The 22,182-nt window shown below is 43.9% G+C and overlaps 3 protein-coding genes across 6 annotated transcripts in view; 2 read left to right on the forward strand and 1 right to left on the reverse strand.

The window, feature by feature from the left end:
• Window positions 1–22,182, forward strand: part of SYS1 (SYS1 golgi trafficking protein) — a 37,813-nt gene that overhangs the window by 7,603 nt on the left and 8,028 nt on the right. The gene's annotated exons all lie outside the window — the stretch shown is intronic.
• Window positions 1–22,182, forward strand: part of DBNDD2 (dysbindin domain containing 2) — a 39,877-nt gene that overhangs the window by 7,048 nt on the left and 10,647 nt on the right. The gene's annotated exons all lie outside the window — the stretch shown is intronic.
• On the reverse strand, window positions 1,597–6,826 carry TP53TG5 (TP53 target 5). Of its 4 annotated transcripts, none has more exons than XM_029916727.1 (5): window positions 6,808–6,826; window positions 4,474–4,548; window positions 4,181–4,311; window positions 2,393–2,913; window positions 1,597–1,731 (listed from the first exon to the last, which is right to left on the reverse strand). In XM_029916727.1, exons 2-4 carry the CDS (start codon window positions 4,474–4,476, stop codon window positions 2,424–2,426), a joined length of 624 nt encoding a protein of 207 aa, XP_029772587.1. In that variant the 5' UTR covers window positions 4,477–4,548; window positions 6,808–6,826; the 3' UTR covers window positions 1,597–1,731; window positions 2,393–2,423. The 4 variants fall into 4 exon arrangements, with proteins under 4 accessions (XP_029772587.1, XP_029772584.1, XP_029772585.1 ...); XM_029916724.1 differs by lacking the exon at window positions 6,808–6,826 and adding an exon at window positions 4,824–4,979; XM_029916725.1 differs by lacking the exon at window positions 6,808–6,826 and adding an exon at window positions 4,849–4,977.

The following is a 22,182-nucleotide window of genomic DNA, read 5'->3' on the forward strand; positions in this document are numbered from 1 at the left end:
CCCCCCCCCCCCCCGTTAAGTGGTAGGGAGTCATCTCTGGGGTGTTTTGTCATCTCTGAGATCTGTTGCACCTCCTGTCCCCCCAAAGCAGGATCCGAGCCCAGAAGAGAAGCCTCAGGTTGAAGTGGTCAAACACAGGGAAGTGGTAAAGGGATGAATCCGCCTGTGGGCGCCCCCCACCCCTGCCCCCAGCGGTGTCCTAGACACCGACCCCAGCCTCAGCATGGGCACAGTCTCTCTGACTTGCCCACCCTGGGCCCAACTCTGGTGCCCTATGTGGCAAAGCAAGTAGCTGCCAGTCTTGTCCAGGCCCACACCTTCCCCACCTCGGGTCCCCTGGGCGGGCTCCCACAAGGACTAGTGTTGGGGTCCCCATCCCCAACACGGTGTGTTTTGATTGCTGCTGACAGCATACACGGACAGATGGGACAGACCTTCAGGCGAAGATTGATGAAATAGAAGGGGCTTGTGGGGAAAGATCGAGTAGGGGAGATATTTGGAGACTTGGGATTGAGGACGTACAGCAAAAGCCACGAAATGGCAACGACGCAGGAAGTGGACCAGAGTGCAAGCTGAGCGGGGTGACAACTTGGGGCGGAGGTTGCGGGCTGGAGGCGGCATGGGGAGTGGCGCCGCAGTAGAGGTAGGGCAGGTGGGAGTGGGGATCGTCCACACCGGGGCTAGCAGTCCGTTTTATGCGGCTGCAGTCCCGCTAGAGCGGAGCGCTGGGGCGTAGGAGGGTGCGGGGGGTGGGGGTGGGGTCCCGGGGAGCCCCTCCTATCCTTCTCCCTCTGCATCTAGGCCTTTCCACTGCCTGGGGCCCTCCCGGGAGGGCTCTGCGCCCCTCTATCGCTGCGCTGCCTTCCTGAGGGCGCCACACTGAGCAGCCCGCCTCTACGGGAAGATCCCCGGAAAGCCCCGGCTCCCTGGGTTTTCCTCTCCCCAACTGCATGTGCAGGGCTGTGGCTCCTGCAGACAGAGGGCGACCCGGGCTTGGGACTGGAGCGTGGGTGTGCCGTATCACGCGGGAGCTGTAGAGAAGTACGGGCTCTGGGCCCGACTGGGTGCTTTCCTTGACCCAGGCTGGGCACATTTTGAGGCCCAGCTGCTGCCCATTTGTTGCCACCCGACTCCGCAATAACCCGGGCGCAATGCATGTGAATACGGGCGGATGCTCCCTGTGCCTTTTCCTTTCTTCGGAAGATGGAATGGGAGCAGCCAGCAGTTCTAGATTAGAGTTCTGCCCGGCCCCCCCCCCCCCCAGGTGTGAGCCTGGCCCAATCACCTTCAGTTTCGGAGTCACCGTTTCCTCACCTTGACTTGCAGGGCCATTGTGAGGTACCTGTCACCCAGAAAACACCCGACAGATGTTCCCATTGTGTGACTTCATAGAATGCATCCTTCGGGAGGCCAGCTCGCAGAGGTGGGGGGTGCAGCTCGCTGGCTTCTGTGTGCCACGTTCTAGACTGACCACAGGAGCCTGGGAATGAGGTGGAAGAAACATAAAATCGTGATTCACACTTTTCCCCCTCCACCTCCGCTGAGGGCCTCTTTCCTCCATCCTTTCTGGCCCCAAACAGGAAAAGCTGGTGGTAATATTCTCCAGTTCCCTATGGGAGATTTTATTTGTAGACTCGTGAATTTTCCCGCCCATCCCTCCCGCTCAGATGATTTTGCCATCTCCGTTGTCACCTCACACCTCTGGCTCCAGCCAGTCCAAGGCCGTACCACCTGTGAGCAGAGACCTTGGTGTTAGGAGCTAAGATGGCCGCTAGGGGGCGCTTCCGCCCCGGGAGAGGGCTCAGGGACGGGGTTTCCGAAGGCCAGCAGGTTGGGGGAGGGGGTTTTGTGAAGGGGAAGCCTCCCTCTCCCTTTCAAGCTGGATCCCCAAGCCCTTCACCCCTTCCTCTCTTGGGACCTCGATTGTTGCAGTATTTTTTTCTTTTCTTTTTCTTTTCTTTTTTTTGCTAAGGAACTTTTTGTTCAGAGTCCATCATATTTGAAGCAGGAATAAATGCAACAAATGTGGGTGATGGTTTGGTCTAAGAGAGGAAGGATAGAGCAGAAATCTACTTGACTATTTCCCGTCCCCCCAACACTCAGAAGTCCCTGAAGTCGCTTACTTGGACTCCTGACTGAGATTCTGAGCCATAGCAGTTGTGGACCCTCCTGAGGCCTCCAGGCAGTGAGATGACCTGCCTCAGAACCGCCTTTCCAGTGCCCCTCCCCAGAGCCCCTACTTGGATCTTGAGAGGCCCCAGCCTAGCCCTCTCCCTGCGGTGTGGCCTGGGTCAATGGCTTCCCCCACCCCCAACTGTCTGGGCACGAAGAAGGAAGCCCCCCCAGCACTGCTAGCCACAGTCCCCAAGAGTCTAGATCCTGAGCCTCTGACCGTTGGGCCCAGCTGGCCTGGAGTGGTGTTGTCACACTCTGTATGGGTGGTACATGGGCAGCTCAAGTGATGCAGAGCAGAAGCGGGTGCAGCGGCGCTTGACCCAGCGCAGAGCGGATGGTCTGCACATCACCCGAGGCCCGGGGAGGTGGATTCGTGTGGGCAGCCCCTCAAACCAGACCCGCTGCTCAGCTGCCTCCAGCTGCTGCTTGTCCCGCACGGGAGTTTTGTGCTGGTAGGTCTTCAGGAAGACGGGGTCTCTTTTAGGCAATTGCCTTCCCTGGGCTCCAGGGAAAGCGGTCAGGCCACGATCCTTTGATGTCCTTGGGAGCTCAGGCTCCACCTTCTCTTCACTCTGGAGCACTGCTTCGGATGACTGCTGTGCCTCGTTCCTCTCCTCCAACCCCAGCGTGAGCTCCCCTGTGGACTGTGATTTCCTGGATTCCAGTGTCTCCTGGTGGCACCTGGCCTCTTGGAGTTTTTCCTTATCTTGTTCCACTCTCTTGCAGACATTGCGGCTCCTGACAGGGGGAGGGAAGACAGTCAGCAGAGCAGGACTAAGGCCCTGGCCCTCCAGCCCCAAGAGAGTTTCTGTGTGGCCAGCTCAGGGGGCAAAGCTAAAGAGGACCCAAAGAGAAGCTTCACCACCAAGGGATGTGCCTGGAGGCATGGGATACAATAAGGATTGGCGAAGGGCCAGGATTGGGAAGGCGAGAGGCCAGGACTGGTGGTTAGGACCCCTAGGACTACATGTTGTCTGCATGGGCCCCTGGCCAGGGTTCTTTCTTTCTGGATTTCAGGTGATGGGGTGACCTAGTCCAGTGTTTTCAAATTGTGTTCCAAGAAACCTAAGGTTCTGAGGAGGTATCTCAATTGCCCAGATGGGGCATTAACCAGAGGTATTCGGTACTAGCAGGAGACCTTCCCCAAGGGCATCTGAAATGGATTGGGTCCTCTGCACAATGGTGGCACTGTCCTAGTCCAGAGTGAGGACTCAGGCTCAAGATAATGACAGTACTGTTACCAGTCACCATGGTGGCTTGAATGCCCATTACATGCCAGGCCCAGGACTCTCACACACACAAGTCCCCCAAAGTAGGGGGAAGTGAAGTGGCTGAGTGGCTTGGCCAGCACAGGCTTTCAAGGTCAACAAACTGGCATTCAGATTTGCTTCTGCCTCTTACCATCTGTGTGATTGGGACAAGAAATTTAACCTTAGTTTAGCCTTAGTTTCCTCATCTGTAAAACTGGGATAATTCTGTCTACCTAACTGTGTGAAGAATTAAGTAACTGGGAAATGCCTGTGAAGCACTTAGCATAGACCTGGCACTCAGCAGGTGCCTAATGTCAACTTTCTTAATATTCTGATGTGATTTATGAGGAAGCCAAGCCTTAGTAAGATGACTGGTCTGCAGGTGAATCTCCATTGTGTGGGCTTGAGGGTGAGGAGGATGAGTGGCCCCTCTTGCTTGGATGGTGCCCTGGCTGGTGATTCATCCCATAACTGGATGATTGTGACCATGATTAGGACCACACCTCTGACATCACACAGGAATGGCTTCAAATCCTAGCTCTGCCACATCCCAGGTCAGGTTGCTGGGACAAGTCACTTTATCTCTTGAGCCTCAGCTCCCCGTCAGTAAAATAGGGCTAATAAATAAATACCTTTCTCACAGAGCCTTTGTAAAAATTAGGTTTTCCTAATTTCTTAGCATAGAGAGATTGTGCCTGTTCCTAGTAAAGACAGCTGTAGAGTCTGTGGTTGGGGGCGGGTTGGGCTGAGCTCACCTGCTGGGGATCCCGAGGATCTTCGGAACTTTGAGCAGTGAGTTCCAACACCTCTTGGCCAAGCTATGCAGTTCTTGGATCCGGGGGTTTGAGCTCTTGAGCAGCTTCAAGAGCGACAAATTTTTTAATACCTGCCAGGGTCAATAAACAAGAAGAGAGGCTTCAACTTCCTGTGGCCTCCCACAACCTAGCCAGACTTTGGCACAACTCAGCTCAGGGCCTGAGCTGGGCCCAGTGACTTCTGGGTCACTAGAAGCCTGGCAACCAGGAGGAACCAAAATGGGGCATCTCACCATCTTAAGTCGGTCCCGCTTAATTACTTTGCTCACAGGTTTCGGTATCTTGTCCTGTGGTTCTTCATCTTGTAACTGAGAGAGAGAGAGAGAGAGAGAGAGAGAGAGAGAGAGCGCACAAATATAGGAGGAATCCTCTTGAATACCTCCACTATACTTCTCCATTTGATTGAGCTTGATTTGACCAACCTTAGACTGGGATTTTTGTCTTGGTTTGGGGGCAGAAATGGGGAGACTGTTCTTACTCTCCTGACTTCTCTTCACCCTTCACCTCTCCCTTTCCCCCCAGGCTGGACAGCCCCTGCCCTGGGTGTGGTTGGACCCTCTCTATGTCCACTCCCAAGTCCAACCTTGGAACCCATTCTATTCTTGGACCTCTTCCTTGCTGATGGACTCATACTGGGGCTGTGAGGCACTCAAAGACAGATGGAGCAAGACTGGTATCAGACACCACCTGCGCCCTGCCCCTTTCGGTTCGGCCAGCACTCAGGCTGGCTATCAGGAGGGCTGTGCTGCAGCTTTCAGGGAGGGGGGCTGTGACATCACTGAAATTTGTGACAGCAGCAGGGCTGGGTCTCCAAGGAGTATGTGTGGGGCAGATGAGGGTGAGGAGGACTGTCCCATTTGTGGAAAAACCTAGAAGGTGCCAGGCAGAGGCATATATTGTTGCTAACATCTCCCTGTGAGATAAGAGAATTATCTCCCCTTTTTAAATAAAGAAGCCAAGGTTGAAAGGGGTTAAATAATTTACTTAAGGATAATAGTGGAGCTGGAAATTTAAGGTCTAATGGTCAACGCATGAAACCCGGAGTCCCCAACTGTGCTCATCTGTTCTTTCCTGTCCTATGTTGACTGTGCACCTGCTACATGTCAAGTGTTGTTCTAAGCACTGGGATAAAAGAACATTCTACCCCTCAAGGAACTTACGTTCTGGTGGAGGGGAAACAAAATAGTGTGTGTGCTTGTAAAGCAAATGTGTTTATCTATGTGTGTGTGTTTATTATAAATTCTACAGATAGAAATGTAAAATAATAAAATTCTACGACACTCTTTATTGTAAATTCCAAAGAGCCAGTTCATTCTTAGCAGTATGCTTTTCTTGGGCTTTCTTGGATTTTGCCTCACCCCTATCCATAACCAATCGTGGTTGTTGTGGATGGACCCATGAGGTGCCAACATAAATGTTGACATTTTCAGGAGGAAGAAAGTAAAAAAGTGAAAGAATAAAAATGTTGGAATTTCACTCATTCATCAATGACATATCGACTTATTTGCTGTATTGGATCAGGGTTTTCAAATACCAGAAGTTTGTTTTCTCAAATTTCTTGGGGGGTTGTGTGCTGTTTACAATGTGCTAGCTAGAGACAGAACCTATGTGGTTACATTAACTGCATTATTAACATCTCCTCTGTTAGATGTTGCCATGGGCCGGCAAATTTTTTCTATAACGGGTGAGATAGTAAATATGTAAGGCTTTGGGGCCATATAGTCACACCTGCTCAGCTCTGCTATTGTAGGGTGAAAGCAGCCACAGATAATATGCAATGAGTAGGCTTGGCTGTATTGCAATAAAACTTTATTTACAAAAATAGTTGGGCTGGATTTGGCCATGATCAAACCCTGGTGTAGACAATCAACAGAATAATAAATCAAACCTGATTTATAATGTACCTATGTTTTGGGTGTAAATACTCCTACCAGGGCTAAATTCAAGCTACCAATGGAATGTCACTGAATACAGAGCTGAATGAAAATGCGTAGTTGGATACGACTATATATTTCTACAACTGTGAAGACTCTCAAGAACATAGATAATAAATAGCAAGAGGTAGCAAACAATTAGGAAGTGATGAGTTTGAGCGTTTTTTTTTGCCTTTGTTTTTAATATCATTAACTTAATTACATTTGCATAATTTGATTTTTAATGATGGCGAGGCTTAACAACCAGCCAGCAGAGTCTGTAAGTATGATAGGCTTTGGCAAGCCCTTATGAGTCAGTTCCAGCACACCGCTGCCCTGTCAGAGGGAAATAAGTGTGGGGAGAAAAGGAAACAGGGCGGAGGGCAGTGCGGGAGCAAAGGTAGAATGTTTGGTATATTAAAATCCACCAACCAGGTGAGCTTTGAGCAAGGACCCGAAGAAGGCTAGTGGCAGCAGGAGATGAGGCAGGGAGGGGGCTGTGTGAAGGGCTGCTCTGAGGGTCTGTGTAGCTGGCCATTCCCGGGGCACCGCCCCCTTCAGTCAGCCAGTCTGAAACCCACCGAGTGTGAGAACGGCCCTCTACCATAATGCCTCTAGGGTGGAGACCTGTGCGTAGAGGGTGCTTAGCTCTACCTTTTAGGGTGATGGGGCACGCCTAGGCTGCAGAACAACTTCGTACATGTCAATGTCCTTTATTATGAGGACGAAGCGGGGAGGTTAACATGCCATGGCCCAGGGAAGAAACCTGGAGGTGACTTGAGACGGAAGCTGTGGAGGACACTCCCTCTCCCCTCTCCCTTCTGTCCACCCACTACCCCAGCTCCCCTGCCTGCTCGGGCACCCCTCTTGTTGCTGGTGTGATGTCAGCCCTTATCACCTGGACTCTGATTGGCTGCATCAGGACCATCGCCCTTGCCACTCACCCCCCAGGCTTGGGCATCGTGTGCCAGGCAGTCAGGACAGCAACATTATATAGGCAGAGCATGCCTCCTCTCAAGTTCAGGGGCCTTGGGAAGACATGCCGCTAGAATATGGGCTCCTTGAGGGCAGGGAGTTTTGTCTCTTCTATTCATTGATAACCCTCCAGCGCCTGGTAGGTAATAGGTACACAGTAAGTATTTTTTGAAAAGGAGAAATAAATAACATTATGAATGACAAGGTGATGCCTAGGGGCTGTTGGACTACAGAGACCGGCCCAAGGAGGTCAGGGAAGTCTTCGCAGATGTGTTAATGAGGAATGAAGTAGAAATTGGCCAGACAGAGGTGTGTGAGGTGGGCAGGGCATTCTCAAAAAGGAATTTTGAAGATATAAGTGTGGAAAAGAACTATGAACAGTTGGAAGCAGTGTCTGTCTGAGCACTTCCCCCCCGCAGTGGGGGGCAGGGAGTTCAGCATGCCCGGACTCTGTACCCTAGCAGGGCTGTGGTGAAGCAGGGCTGTGGTGAAGAGCAGGGAGGGCCGGGGGCTGTTCTGAGGGTCTGCTGAGCCACATCAGTAACTGGAAGAGCCTGTGAAACACAGCTTCCCCGGACGCCACCCCGTTCAGTCGGCCAGTCTGGTACCCAATCACTCCCACAGCGATTTTCCGTGTTCCATCTTGTTTGTTCCTTCCCTTTATGCAGGAAACACAGTTGTGGGGAGAGAGACTTATCCAATGACACACAGCTTCATGAACCAACTCCAAGTCTCTTGAGTGGAAAAACACTACTTTTCCCCTTAATTGTGGTAAAATACACATAACATAAAATTTACTACTTATGTATTTTTAAATGTACAGTTCAGTAGAGTTAAGGACATTCCCGTAGTATGCAACCATCACCACCGTCCAGGTCCAGAACTTTCATCTTGCAAAACTGAAGCTCATACCCATGAAACAACAGGCCCCTCCTCCCTTCCCCCCCTGCCCCGCCCGGGAAAGCCTCTGCTTTCCCTCTCTGTGAATTTAACTGCTCCAGTACCTCATGTAAGTGGAATCATGTAATAGTTGTCTCTTTGTGACTGGCTTCTTTCACTTGGCATAGTGTCCTCCAGGTCCATCCATGTCATGGCCTGTGTCAGAATTTTCTTTTTAAAATTTTTTAATGTTTAATTTTGAGAGAGAGAGAGAGAGGGAAAGCAGGGGAGGGGCAGAAAAAGACAGAGACACAGAATCCGAGTCTAGTTTTCATTTTTTGAGGAGCTGCCATGCTGTTCTCTTTGGTGGCTGCACCGTTGTGCATTTCCACAACAGCACAGGAGGATTCCAGTTTGTCCACATCCTCACCAGCACTGATTTTCTTCCTTCTCTTCCCCTCCTCCTCCTCCTCCCCTGCCCCCACACCCCTTCTTCTTCCTCTGATAGCAGCCATCCGTAGGGTGTGAGGTTGCATTCTTGTTTTGTTGTGTTTCCTCTCACAGTTTGTGTGTTAGGTTTTTTGAAGTCAGGTTTATTGGAGTATCTTGTAATAAGTGAAGTTCACGCTGTTTAGTAAATAGGTCCATGAGTTTTGACAAGTGCAAATCACTTGTCGTCAGCCCTGGAACCCTGCAGTACGTGGCCTTTTGAATCTGGAATTCTTTCTTTTCACACAGTGCATTTAAGATTACAACATGTTGGGTGTAGCAGTAGTTTGTTCCTTTCCACTGCTGAGTAGTATTTCACTGATAAATATGCTGCTGTTTGTTGTCTAATTATTGAAGATTATCTGGGCTGGTTTTTGGCAGTTAAGAATAAATTTACCAAGGGCATTTGTGTGCCGGTTTTCATATTTCACTTGAGTAAATACCTAGGCACGGGGTACTGGATTGCGCAGTAATTGTGTATTTAACTTTATAAGAAACAGCCAAACAGTCTTCCAAAGTAGACATTCTATTTTGTATTCCTGCCCGCCATGTGTGACAGGCCTACTCACCCGACATCCTGGGAAGCACTTGGTGTTGTTAGGTTGTGTGTGTGTGTTTTCCCCCAAAGCCATTCTGGTAGGTATGTAGTGGTATCTCAGAGAAGTGTTGATTTACATTTCCCTGATGACTAATAATCTTGAGCATCTTTTCATGTGCCAATTTGCCATCTCTCTTCTCTGATGAAGTGTCTGTTCAGGTCTTTCACCCATTTAAAAAAATTGGGTTGTTTTTCATATTATTAAGCTTGAGAGTTCTTTATAAATTCTGGAGTCCCTTGTTAGACATATGATTTGCAAGTGTTTTCTACTGGTCTCTGGTTTATCTTTTTATTTTGCTTAACTGCCTTTTGAAGAACAGATTCTTGATTTTGATGAAGTCCAATTTATTAGGTTTTTTTTAATGGATTATGCTTTTCGTGTTGTATCTAAGAAATATTGGTTTAACCCAAAGTCACTTACACATAAGACTTATGCCTATACTTTCTCCTAAACATTTTATTGTTTCAGGTTTTTAAATTTAGGTCAAAGACTCATTTTGCATTAATTTGTATATAGTATAAAGTATGGATTGAGTTCTATAGGGATATCCAGTTATTCCTACACAACTTGTTGAAAAGAGTATCCTTTTTCCATTGAATTTCTTTACACATTCCTCAGAAGTCAATTGACTATATATGTATGGACCTATTTCGAGACTCTGTTCTGTTTCTTTGCTCTATATGTCTATTATATCTACCCCTCTCTCCTCCTACCCTACCTCCTGGCAACCCCTCTTCATTTCTGTAATTTTGCTATTTCAAGAATGTTACATAGATGGAATTTTATAGTATGCAATGTTACAACTTTGGCTTTTTTTTCCCCCACTCTGAATAATGCCCTCAATATCCACTCAGTTTTGCATGTATCAATAGTTTGTTTTTGTTGTTGTTATTGAGTCTTATTCCACAGTATAGAATGTACCATGGTTTGTTTAATCATTCCCTCATTGAAGAACATTTGAGTTGTTTCTAATTTAGAGCTATTACAAGTAAAACTTCTGTGAACATTCACGTATGGTTTTTTATGGCCATAGTTTTCATTTCTCCAGAAGGAGCGCAATTGCTCGATCATATGGTAAGTGTTTCGTTTTCTAAGCAAACTGTTTTCCAGAGTGACTATATTATTTTACATTCCCACCAGCAACATATGAATGATCTATGTTTTCTGCATCCTGACCTGTTTTTGGTATGGTTACTATTTTTTATTTTTCTTTATTAAAAATAGTTTTAGAGTTTATTTATTTATTTTGAGAGAGAGAGAGAGAGAGGGCACAAACAGGGGAGGGGCAGAGAGAAGGAGAGACAGACTCCCAGGCAGGTTCCAAACCACCAGCACAGAACCCGACGTGGAGCTCAAACACACAAACCATGACATCACAACCTGAGCTGATACCAAAAGTGGGATGCTTAACTGACTGCGCCACCCAGGCGCCCCAGTATGGTCACTGTGTTTAAAAATGATTTTAGTAAGTGTGTAGTGATAGCTCATCATGGTTTTAATTTGCATTTCCCTAATGGCTATTGATGTTGAACATATTTTAATGTGTGATTTGCCACTTCTGTATCCTCTTTGAAAAAATATGTTTTTTTGTCCATTTTCTAATTGGATTGTTTGTTAACTGTTGAGTTTTAAAAAATTAATTTTTATTTAAATCTAAGTTAGTTAACATATAGTGTAATAATGATTTCAGGAAAAGAATTTAGTGATTCATCACTTACTGATAACACCCAGTGCTCATTCCAACAAGTGCCCTCCTTAGTCACCCCACCAGCAACCCTCAGTTTGTTCTCTATATTTTAGAGTCTCTTATCATTTGTCTCCCTCTCTGCTTTTATCTTATTTTTCCTTCCCTTCCCCTATGTTCATCTAGGGGTTTTTTTTCTGGTTTTTTTTTTTTTTTTTTTTTTTTTTTTTTTTAGAGACAGAGAGAGACAGCACAAGCAGGGGAGGGTCAGAAAGAGAGGGAGACACAGAATCTGAAACAGGCTCCAGGCTCTGAGCTAGCGGTTAGCACAGAGCCCAACGCAGGGCTCGAACCCACGAACCGTGAGATCATGACCTGAGCCAAAGCCGGACCCTCAACTGACTGAGCCGCCCAGGCGCCCCTGAGTCTTTTTCTTAAATTCCACATATGAGTAAAATCATATGATATTTGTCTTTCTCTGACCAACAATTTTGCTTAGCATAATATTCTCTAGTTCCATCCACATTGTTGCAAATGGCAAGATTTCATTTTTTTTTATTGCTGAGTAATATTATATAATGTATATAGATACATCTTCTTTATCCATTCATCAGTCAATGGGCGTTTGGGCTCTTTCCATACTTTGGCTATTGTCGATAGTGTTGCTATAAATATTGGGGTGCATGTGCCCCTTTGAATCAGCATTTTTATATCCTTTGGATAAATACCTAGTAGTGCAATTGCTGGGTCATAGGGTAGTTCTATTTTTAATTTTTTGAGGAATCTCCATACGGTTTTCTTGAGTGGCTGCATCAGTTTACATTCCCACCAGCAGTGCAAAAGAGTTCCCCTTTCTCTGCACCTTCATCAACATCTGTTGTTGCCTGAGTTGTTAATGTCAGCCATTCTGACAGGTGTGAGGTGGTACCTCATTGTGGTTTTGACTTGTATTTCCCTGATGATGGGTGATGGGGAGTATCTTCCCACGTGTCTGTTAGCCTTTTGGATGTCTTCTTTGGAAAAGTGTCTCTTCATGTCTTTTGCCCATTTCTTCACTGGATTGTTTCTTGGGTGTTGAGTTTGGTAAGTTCCTTATAGATTTTGGATACTAACGCTTTATCTGATATATCATTTGCAAATATCTTCTCCCACTATGTTGGTTGCCTTTTAGTTTTGCTAATTGTTGTCTTCACTGTGCAGAAGCACAGTGTGTGATGAGGTCCCAATAGTTCATTTTTGCTTTTGTTTCCCTTGCCTCTGGAGACATGTCATTTAAGAAGTTGCTGCAGTCGAGGTCAAAGAGGTTGTTGCCTCTTTTCTCCTCCAGGATTTTGATGATTTCCCCTCTTATATTGAGGTCTTTCATCCATTTTGAGTTTATCTTTGTGTATGGTGTAAGAAAGGAGTCTAGGGGCACCTGGGTGGCTCAATTAGTTGAGCATCCAACTCTTGATTTCAGTTCAGGACAGGACCTCATGGTTCCTGGGATTGAGTCCCATGTCTGGCTCTGCGCTGACAGCATGGAGTCTGCTTGGGACTCTCCCTCTCTCTCTGCTCCTCTCACACTCATGGTGTCTCTCTAAATAAATAAATAAACTTAAAAAAAAAAAAGAAAGTGGTCTAGGTTTATTTTTCTGCAATGTCGCTGTCTAGTTTTCCCAACACCATCTGCTGAAGAGACTGTTCTTTTTCCATTGGATATTCTTTCCTGCTTTGTTGATGATTAGTTGGCCATATGTTTATGGGTCCATTTCTGGATTCTGTATTCTGTTCCATTGATCGATGTGTCTGTTTTTGTGCCAGTACCATACTGTCTTGATGATTACAGCTTTGTAATACAGCTTGAAGTCTGGAATTGTGATGCTTTCAGCTTTGGTTTTCTTTTTCAACGTTAATTTGGCTATTTGGGGTCTTTTCTGGTTCCATACAAATTTTAGAATTGTTTGTTCTAGCTCTGTGAAGAATGTTGGTGTTACTGTTGAATTTTGAGAGTTGTTTATATATTCTAGAGTCAAGTCCTTTGTAACATGTATGATTTGAAAATGTTTTTTTCCCATCTGTAATACCTTAATTTCCTTTCTTGTCTTATTTTGCTGGCTAGAACTTCCAGAACCATGTTGCATAAAGGTAATGAGAGCAGTTTTCCTTGCCTTGTTCTTGATCTTATCTTTCACCAGTAAATATGATGTTAGCTGTAGGGTTTCTGTAGATGCTCTTTATAAAGTTGAAAGTTACCCTCTATTCCTAGTTTGTCGAGAGTTTTTATAATAATGGCATTGGATTTTGTCTAATGATTTTTCTGCATCAGTCAATATGGTCATGTGATTTTTTTCTTCTTTAGTTCATTATTGTGGTAGATATTTGTAATTGATATTTGAATATTGGACTAGGCCTGCATGTCTGAATAAACCCCACTTGGTTTTCGTGTTTAATTCTTTTATATAATTTTGGATTGAATTTTTGGTAATATCTTGTTGAAGATTTCTGTGTCTATTTTTGTGAGGGCTAGGTGTCCTTTATATGTTACCTGCCCTACCTTTGAACTGGTATAGTAGTATTTGAAAGTGGACTTAAAATAGTTGTAAATATAGGGCGCCTGGGTGGCTCAGTCGGTTAAGCGTCGGACTTCAGCTCAGGTCATGATCTCACAATTTGTGAGTTCGAGCCCCATACTGGGCTCTGTACTGACAGCTCAGAGCCTGGAGCCTATGTCTCCTCTCTCTCTCTCTCTGTTCCTTGCCTGCTCTCACTCTGTCTCTCTCTTTTTCTCTCTCAAAATTAAATAAAAATTAAAATAAAATTAAATAAACATTAAAAGAAAAAAATTTTAAAGTTGTATATATAGATTACAGACTAGGGAAATTACTAAAATTTAAAAAAAATTATGTTTTTATTTATTATTGAGACAGAGAGAAACAGCATGAGTGGGGGAGGAGCAGAGAGAGAGGGGGACACAGAATCTGAAGCAGGCTCCAGGCTCTGAGCTGTCAGCACAGGCCAGACGCAAGCTCTAACCCACGAACTGTGAGATCATGACCTGAGCCGAAGTCGGAAGCTTAACCAACTGAGCCATCCAGGCGCCCCTAAAACTTTTTTTTAAAGCAGTGTAATTGATAGGTGGGGAAAGGAGAGAAAAATAGAATCACATAAAATGCTCTAAGCAAAAGAAGGCAGAAAAAGAGGGAAAGAAAGAACAAGTATAACAAATGTGAAACAGTTATAAGCATAGTAGATATTATGCCAATTATATCAATGATCACTTTAAATGTGAATGGCCTAAATATATTCTAATTAAGAGGCTGGAACTGTCAGAGTTTTTGTCAGAGAACAAAAAGCAAAAACAAAAACACACACAAGACCTAATTATATGCTGTCTAAGAGAACCCTACTTTATTTACTTTTTATTAAAAAGATGTTTTAAAATATTTATTTATTTTTGAGAGTGAGAGAGCACAAGCAGGGGAGGGGCAGACAGAGAGGGAGACAGATGATCTGAAGCAGGTTCAGCAATGTCAGCACAAATCCCAATGTGGGGCTCAAACCCACAAACTGTGAGATCATGACCTGAGCCCAAGTCAGACTCTCAACTGGCTGAACCACCCAGGTGCCCTGAGAACCCCACTTTAAATACAAATCCAAAGTTAGTTTAAAAATAAAGGGATAGGGGTGCCTGGGTGGCTCAGTCGGTTAAGCCTCCGACTTCGGCTCAGGTCAGATCTCACGTTCGTGGGTTCGAGCCCCGCGTCAGGCTCTGTGCTGACAGCTAGCTCAGAGCCTGGAGCCTGCTTCTGGTTCTGTGTCTCCTCCTCTCTCTGCCCCTCCCCCTCTCATGCTCTGTCTCTCTCTGTATAAAAAATAAATAAATAATTTAAAAAAAAAAGGGATAGAGAAAGACATACCATGCTAACTCAGTCAAAGGAAAGCGGGACTAGCTATATTAATTTCAGATAAAGCAGACGTCAGAACAAGAAACATTATCAGGGAAAAAGAGGATTATTAAATAATAATAGAGGAGACATAACAAGCCAAGAAGACATAACAATATTTAATATGTATGCCCCTAACAATAGAGTGTCAAAATATGTGAGGCAAAAACCAGTAGAACTCCAAAGAGAAACAGACAAATCTAATGTTCTTTTTTTTTTTTTTAACATTTTTTATTTATTATGGAGAGACAGAGCATGAGCATAGGAGGGGCAGAGAGAGGGGGAGACACAGAATCTGATGGAGGCTCCAAAGCTCTGAACCGTCAGCACGTGGGGCTTGGACTTAAAAACTGTGAGATCATGACCTGAGCCCAAGTTGGATGCTTAACCGACTGAGCCACTCAGGTGCCCCCATGAATCTAATGTTCTAGTTGGAGACTTTAACACCTCTCTTTCAGTAATTATAAGTCAAACAGGCAGAAAAATCCGTAAGGACATAGTTGAACACCACCAGCAGTCGGCTTGATCTAATTGACATTTATAGAATACTTCATCCAACCCATGGCAGAACACAATTCTTCTCGAGCTCGTGTGGAACATTCATGATAGACCACATTCTGGCCCATAAAAACACACCTGAACAGATTTTAAAAGAATAGAAATCATACAAAGTATGTTTTCAAACCAAATGGAAACAAATTAGAGACCAGTAACAGCTAGGAAAGTCCAGGATACTTGGGAGATTAAGCAATCCACTACTGAATAACACATGGATCAAAGAAGAAATCTCAAGCAAAAATTTTAAATATTTTGTACTAAATTAAGGTGAAAATATAAGTTATTAAAAGTGTAGGGTGCAAACTGTGCTTAGGGAAGACATTTATAGCATATATTGGAAAAGAGGAAAGATCAGAAATCAATCTAAGCTTTCACCTTATAAAATGAGAAACCGAAGGGCAATTACGCCTAAAGCAAGCAAAAGAAAAATGATAAAAATTAGAGCAGGAATGAATGAAATTGAAAACAGGAAAACAGTAGAGAAAATCAATGAACGCCACAAATTGTTTTTTGAATAGGTAAGTAAAATAAACAGATCTCTAGCCAACCCAAGAAAGAAAAAGAAAGAAGACACAAGTTATCAATATCAGAAATTTAAGGGGGGCCACCACTATTGATCCTAAGGATATCAAGAGGATAATAAAGGAATATCATGAACAACACCATGCTTTCAAATTTGATAACTTAGAGGAAATATGTCTATCGTGTTGTATTGTGTGTTGTTTTGGTACTGTCTTTGTCTGGGTTTGGTAATACTAAGCTTCTAAAGTATGTTGAGAAGTGTTTCTTTCTGTTCCATTTTCTGAAAGACATGGTATAGAATTAGTATTAATTCTTCTACTTAAGTCTAATAAATGTTGGGTGGATCTCTCCAGTGAAACCATCTGGGCCTGGATACTTCTTTTTTTTTTTTTTTTACATTTTTTTATTTTTGAGAGACAGAGGCAGAGAACAAGTTGGGGAGGGGCAGAGACAGAGGGGGACACAGAATCCAAAGCAGGCTCCAGGCTGTGAGCTGGCAGCACACAGCCCTACGTGGGGCTTGAACCCACAAACCGTGAGATCATGACCTGAGCTGAAGTCATTTGCCCAACTAACTGAGACACCCAGGTGCCCCTTCTGGTTTTGTTTTTTTTAAAGAAGTGTGTGTGTGTGTGTGTGTGTGTGTGTGTGTGTGTGTGTGTGTGTTGCATTGACTACAAATTCAAGTTACAGCGCTATTTTTATGATATATTTTGTGCTGGGGGAGTTTTTGCAGTTTGTACTTTTTGAGGAGTTAGTCCTTCTTACGTAAATTGCCAAATTGATGTGTGTAGAATTGTTCTTAGTAGTCCCTTATTATCTCTTTAATGTCTGGGAATCTGCAGGGGTAGCCTCTGCTGCACTCATGAAATTGATAGTTTAAGTCTTCTATTTCTCTCCATGGTCAATCTTGTTAGCAGTTTGTCAACTTTATAGGTCTTTCCAAAGAATCAGCTCTTTGTTTCCTTGAATTTCTGTATTGTTTTTCTATTTTCAGTTCTTTGGGGTTTAGTTTTTGGCTCCTCTGATTCTAGTTTAAGGCAGGAGCTTAGATTATTGGTTGGAGGCCTTTCTTCCTTTGAAAGTAAACATTTAGTGCCGTAAATTTTCCTTTCAGCATCCAGTTAGCTGTACCCCACAAATTTTGATACTTTGTACTTTCATTCAGCTAAATTTTTAAAAACGTTGTTGAGATTTTCACTTTGACCCATAGATTATTTGGAAGTATGCTGTTTACTTTCCATGTGTTTGGAGATTTTTCTTGTCATCTTTCTGTTACTAATTTGGACCTATTTGATTCCACTGTGGTCAAGGGAACTCATACTGTATAATTTGAAATCTCTTTAAATCTTTTAAATCTCTTGAGGTTGTTTTTGTTGTTGTTTTCCTTTCTTTCTTAGGATACTGTCTATCGGGGTGAATATTTCCATGGGCACTTGAAAGAATGTGTATCTTGCTGTTGTCGGTTGGAGTATTCGCTAAGTGTCAGATCCTTTTGGCTGATGGTTTTGTTAAGTTCTTAAAAATCCTACTGTTTTTCTGCCCAGTATTTCTCTCAGTTGTTCAGAGGTGTGTGAAAGTCTCCATCTCTGATAGTGTATTTGTCTATTCCTCCTTTTGGTTCTATCAGTTTGGTGCCTATACATTCAGGATCACTGTGTCTTCCGCCTGGTTTGACCCTGTTATTGTTACGTAATGTAACCTCTTTTCCCGGTGATTTTCTTTTATCTGATATTATCTAATATTAAGATGTCAGGCTGCTGTCTTTTGATTAATGTTTGTATGGCATATTTTTCCCCATCCTTTTACTTTCAACCTTCCTATGTCATTATTTGAAGTGAATTCCTTGTTGATGGCTTATAGTTGGGTGGCATTTTTATATTCTGTTTTGCAAGTCTCTCACTTTTAAATGACATATTTAGGCCATTTCCAGTTCATGTAATTATTTATGCCTTAGTGTTTCCATTTGCCATTTTATTTTCTGTTTGTTCCCTCTGATTTTCATTCCTCTGTTCTGTTTTCCACCCTTCTTGTGTTACTTGAACATTTTTAAGGATTCCATTTTTTATTTATCTATGGTATTTTCAAGTGTATCTCTTTGTGCAGAGTTTTTAGTGACTGCTTTGAGGTTACGTTATACATACATAATTTATCACAGTCTACATGAGTCACAGTATCGACATTTTGCCACTTCCAAGTGAGGTAGAGAAACCTTCTGTTTAGGTCTTTACTTTCCCTTTTATAATGTCTTGCATACTTCCTTTACATAACACAGAACTACATCAGACAAGGTTATTTGTTATAATTTATACTTCAACCATCAAATATAATTTAGAAAACACCAGTAGGGAAGGATAGTCTATTATATTTACCTATATTTCTATTCTTTTTATTGTTCTTTCTTCATTCTTGATGTTTGAAGTTTCCTTCTTTCACCATTTCCTTTACGTTTGAAGAACTTCCTTGAGCCATTTTTTAAAGTAATCTCTACACCCAGCATGGGGCTCAAACTCACAACCCCAAGATCCAGAGACACACACTCTACCAACCATGCCAGCCATTCTTTTAGGGCAGGTCTTCAGACAACAGATTATCTTAGTATTTCTTTCATTTGAGAATGTCTTAATTTTACCTTGAGTCCATAAGGGTCTTCTTGCTCGGTATAGCATGTCAGAGATAAACAAATTAGTTAAGGTAGAAAGGACAGATTTTGATCATTAATATACTCGTAATAGGGAAAAGAATCCAGTGTGAACTGAATTCAACTTTGATTTGTATAGAGATGACTTAGCATCTTAAAGGAATTTGGGAATAGGGAGGGGGGTGAGTGGGGGCTCTGTAGAGCCAAGGAATTTACCAAAATCTGAAAGGGGGTGTTGATCCTTGTGAAACCTATCTAGGTTTGCTAACTGACACTATTGAAGTTAGGTTCCTACAGTTCCACAAAAATGCATATCTTGCTGTTGGGAGACAGGGGCCCTATATTCAGGGGGGATTCGCTGCAGCAAATAGTAAATTCATTTGGCAGCCTTGAGCTTCCTAAGGGAGACACTTTAAGGGGTCTGGGGTCATCCTAGGGATTCAGCCTTGAGCTGTTAGAAACTATGTTAGTGTTTGTTTAAGTCTGTATAGACCAAGGTTAAGGCCTAGTCAAAAAGAAGGCTCAGAGGAGCCTGGCTAGAGTTTGGTCAAGCACAGAATCTTAGGAACTCTGGACTGACTGAAATCTGCTGCAACTGAACTCTACTTCTCCCGCAGGGAAGGTGTCCTTTCTCTCCAACTGCCTTCACGATTCTCTTTGACTTGAGTTTTCACAAGTTTGATTATGGTGTGTGTTATCACGGATTTATTTGGGCTTATGCTAGAGATTCAGTCGGCTTCTTGAATCTGTAGGTTCAAGTCTTTGTCGAACCTGGGAAACTTTTCAGCCATTCTTCTCTGGAATGTTTTTTCAGCTTCATTTCCTTTTCCTCTGCACCTGGGACTCTGGTGACACAAATGTTAAATCTTTTGTTACTGTCTCACAGGTTTCTGAAGCTCCGTTCTTGCTTTTTATCCTTTTTTAATATAATTCTCTCTCTCAGATTGGATCATTTCTACTGCTCTACCTTCAAATACACTTGTCATTTCATACATTATCTCTATCCTTCTATTGAGCTTATCCAGTGAGGTGTTTTTTGTTTAATTTTAGTTTCTGTATTAGTTTCCTAGGCCTGCCCACTGTAACAAATGCCCACAGACTTGGTCGCCTGAAACAAGTTTATTTTGTTATACCCAGATTATAATATCACCCCCAAAAACCATAGACTACCAGGGAGGCCAAGTCATGCATGCAAAAGCAAAGGGCGGTTTTATTATGGCTTAGGCTGGCTGAGCCTAAGCTCAGGCTCACAGACTTACCAGCACAGTGGATTGACGCTGAGATCCCTGAACATGGCGGGGTAGGGGCTGTTTTGGGAAGGGGGAGTTACAGGAAATGGTGACACAGGTATATTGACAGCAGGTTTAACCATTCATTGATACTTTTGGTGGGAGCCAATCACAACATTTAGAGTATTGACCAATCACAGAGTGGGCCCAGGACCCTCACATAGGGCGTGACTAGTCTTAAGCAATAGGTGATTATCTTATAGCCTATCTTTAGACCCGCCCTTAAAAATGTTAAAGGTGTTAACTGGCCTTTCCTGATTGGGTGTTACAAGGATTGTCCCTCCTTCCTTGGGCAAGGTGTGCCCTTCTATTGTCTAATGATTCTGAGAAGCTGAATTCAGACCTGCGTCCTTACAATTTTCACCCAGTACTGGAGGCCAAGAGTCCAACAACCAAGGTGGTGGTTCCTTCTAGAGTCTTCAAGCGAGAACGTGCCCCTGCGTCCCTCCCAGCTTCTGGTGATCGCCAGCCCTCCTGGGTGTTCCTTGGCTTGTGAACCGGTCATCCCAGAATTTTGCCTCCATCCTCACACGGTGGTGTCCCCTGAGTATCTTTCTGTGTTTTCACATTGTCTTCTTATAATGGATACCAGTTATTGGATTCAGTGCCCACACTACTCCAGTATGACCTCATATTATCTAATTATTTCTGCGAAGACTCTACTTCCAAATAAGGTCACATTCTATAATCTTGGCTATTTTGGAGAACACGATTTCAACCCATTACAGTAATTTTTTTCTTCAGTTCTAACATTTCTATTTTCCTTGTGTCTTTTATTTCTTTCCCTGAGATTTTTAAAAATAATGTTTCAGAAGTTTTTACTTATTTCTTTTGGTGGGGGGGGCAGGTAGGAGCAGAGAGAGAGAATTCCAAGCAGACTTCACCCCAACAGCACAGAGCCCCACATGGGGCTCGAACTCACAAAGTGAGATCATGACCTGAGCTGAAATCAAGAGCTGGAGGCTTACCAACTGAGCCATTCAGATGCCCCTCCCTGATGTATATTTTTTTCATTTATTTGAAGAATGTTTGTAGATGCGTAGATGCTTATTGAAGCATTTTTTAAATATTTATTTTTGAAAGAAAAAGCACAAGTGAGGGAGGGGCAGAAAGATGGGGACATAGGATCTGAAGTGGGCTTTGTGCTGACAGCAGAGAGCCCAATGTGGGGCTTGAACTCATAGACTGTGAGATCGTGACCTGAGCTAGAGCTGGATGCTTAACTGACTGGGCCACCCAAGTGCCCCAACTTGTTGAAGCATTTTTAGAGACTGTCTTAAAAATCATCGTCAGATAAATCCAGCAACATTTTGACCTGTTGGCATCTGTTGATTGTCTTGTGCAGGGCTTGAACCCACAAACCGTGGTGAGATCATGACCTGAGCCGAATTCAGATGCATACCTGACTGAGCCACCTGGGCGCCCTTAAAATGTCCAGCATTTTAAGCTGTATGTGTGGGAAGGAAAGAGAGGATTGCATTTACTCCATTTTATTCAGAACCAAAAGTCCTCTTTTCATTTTATACTGTCTTCATTCCTATAAATCCAAGCTGGACATGTTTCTGGACTTGTTATCCCTTTGAGAACTTGTAGGTCACTCTGGATCTTATTCGGGTCCACTTGGTTAGACAAAAGCCATGCCGACAATTTCTCTGAGATAAGCCCTTCTCTGCATTAGGCTTTTGCTGAAATGGCTAAGGGATGACACCCTTCAGCTTCCTGGGATCCCTATTGTTTGATTCGGAGGATCTGTGAGGCACACCTATGTTAGAGGTGTCTTGTTGTTGTTTTTTTTAATCTGACTGAATAGTACTCTGAGGCATTGCTTTTTGTCTTCCTGAGAAGTAAACTGAAGATCATAACAGTCACATGCTCAGTTTCATTTTTGTACCATGCTTTTTTGTTTTGTTTTGTTTTTGTTCTTTAATATTTTCAATGCCCCAGATTTGAGCTTTGCTAGGAAAGCACTTCTTAATGTTACTATCGTTTGCCATTTGGAGAGGCTGAGAATTTCCTACCATGAAGTTCTGGCTCTTTTATATTTACCAGCACTTCCCCTTTAGCTCAGAGTTTCTCAGCCTTAGCACTATTGATATTCTGGGCAGAATGAACTTCTGTGTGGGGGGAGGCCGTGAGAGCGGCCTACCTCGCGCAGTAGACAATATTTACCAGCATCCCTGGCCTCTACTAACTAGATGCCAATAGCAACCTCTCCAGTTTCGATGACCAAAAACGTCTCCAGACATTGCCAAATGCCCCATGGGGACTGTCACTCGGGAACTGCTGCCTTAGTTCCTCCCTCTCTGCTTGCATTTTACTGTCAGCATCGAGAAGAGACCAGGTGGCACCTTGGACACCCTCCTTGGGAACGTCCTTAGCTAGATCACATAGCTCATCAGGCGTACCTTCTGCTGCCCGCTTTACTGCAGGTGATGGGACTGCCAACCTCTGTGCTATGACGCAGCCA

This window comes from Suricata suricatta, chromosome 12 (assembly GCF_006229205.1).
Source record: "Suricata suricatta isolate VVHF042 chromosome 12, meerkat_22Aug2017_6uvM2_HiC, whole genome shotgun sequence".
NCBI classification, from domain to species: Eukaryota; Metazoa; Chordata; class Mammalia; order Carnivora; family Herpestidae; genus Suricata; species Suricata suricatta.

What these genes read in the sequence shown, in the direction of transcription:
- TP53TG5 (XM_029916724.1), bottom strand. Translation starts at nt 4,871, where the DNA reads ATGAGTCCATCAGCAAGGAAGAGGTCCAAGAATAGAATGGGTTCCAAG. An exon ending in AGCGGGACCGACTTAAGATG is followed by an intron (nt 4,312 to 4,473) that starts GTGAGATGCCCC and finishes TGACCCTGGCAG; the next exon opens with GTATTAAAAAATTTGTCGCT. An exon ending in ATCCTCGGGATCCCCAGCAG is followed by an intron (nt 2,914 to 4,180) that starts GTGAGCTCAGCC and finishes TCCCCCTGTCAG; the next exon opens with GAGCCGCAATGTCTGCAAGA.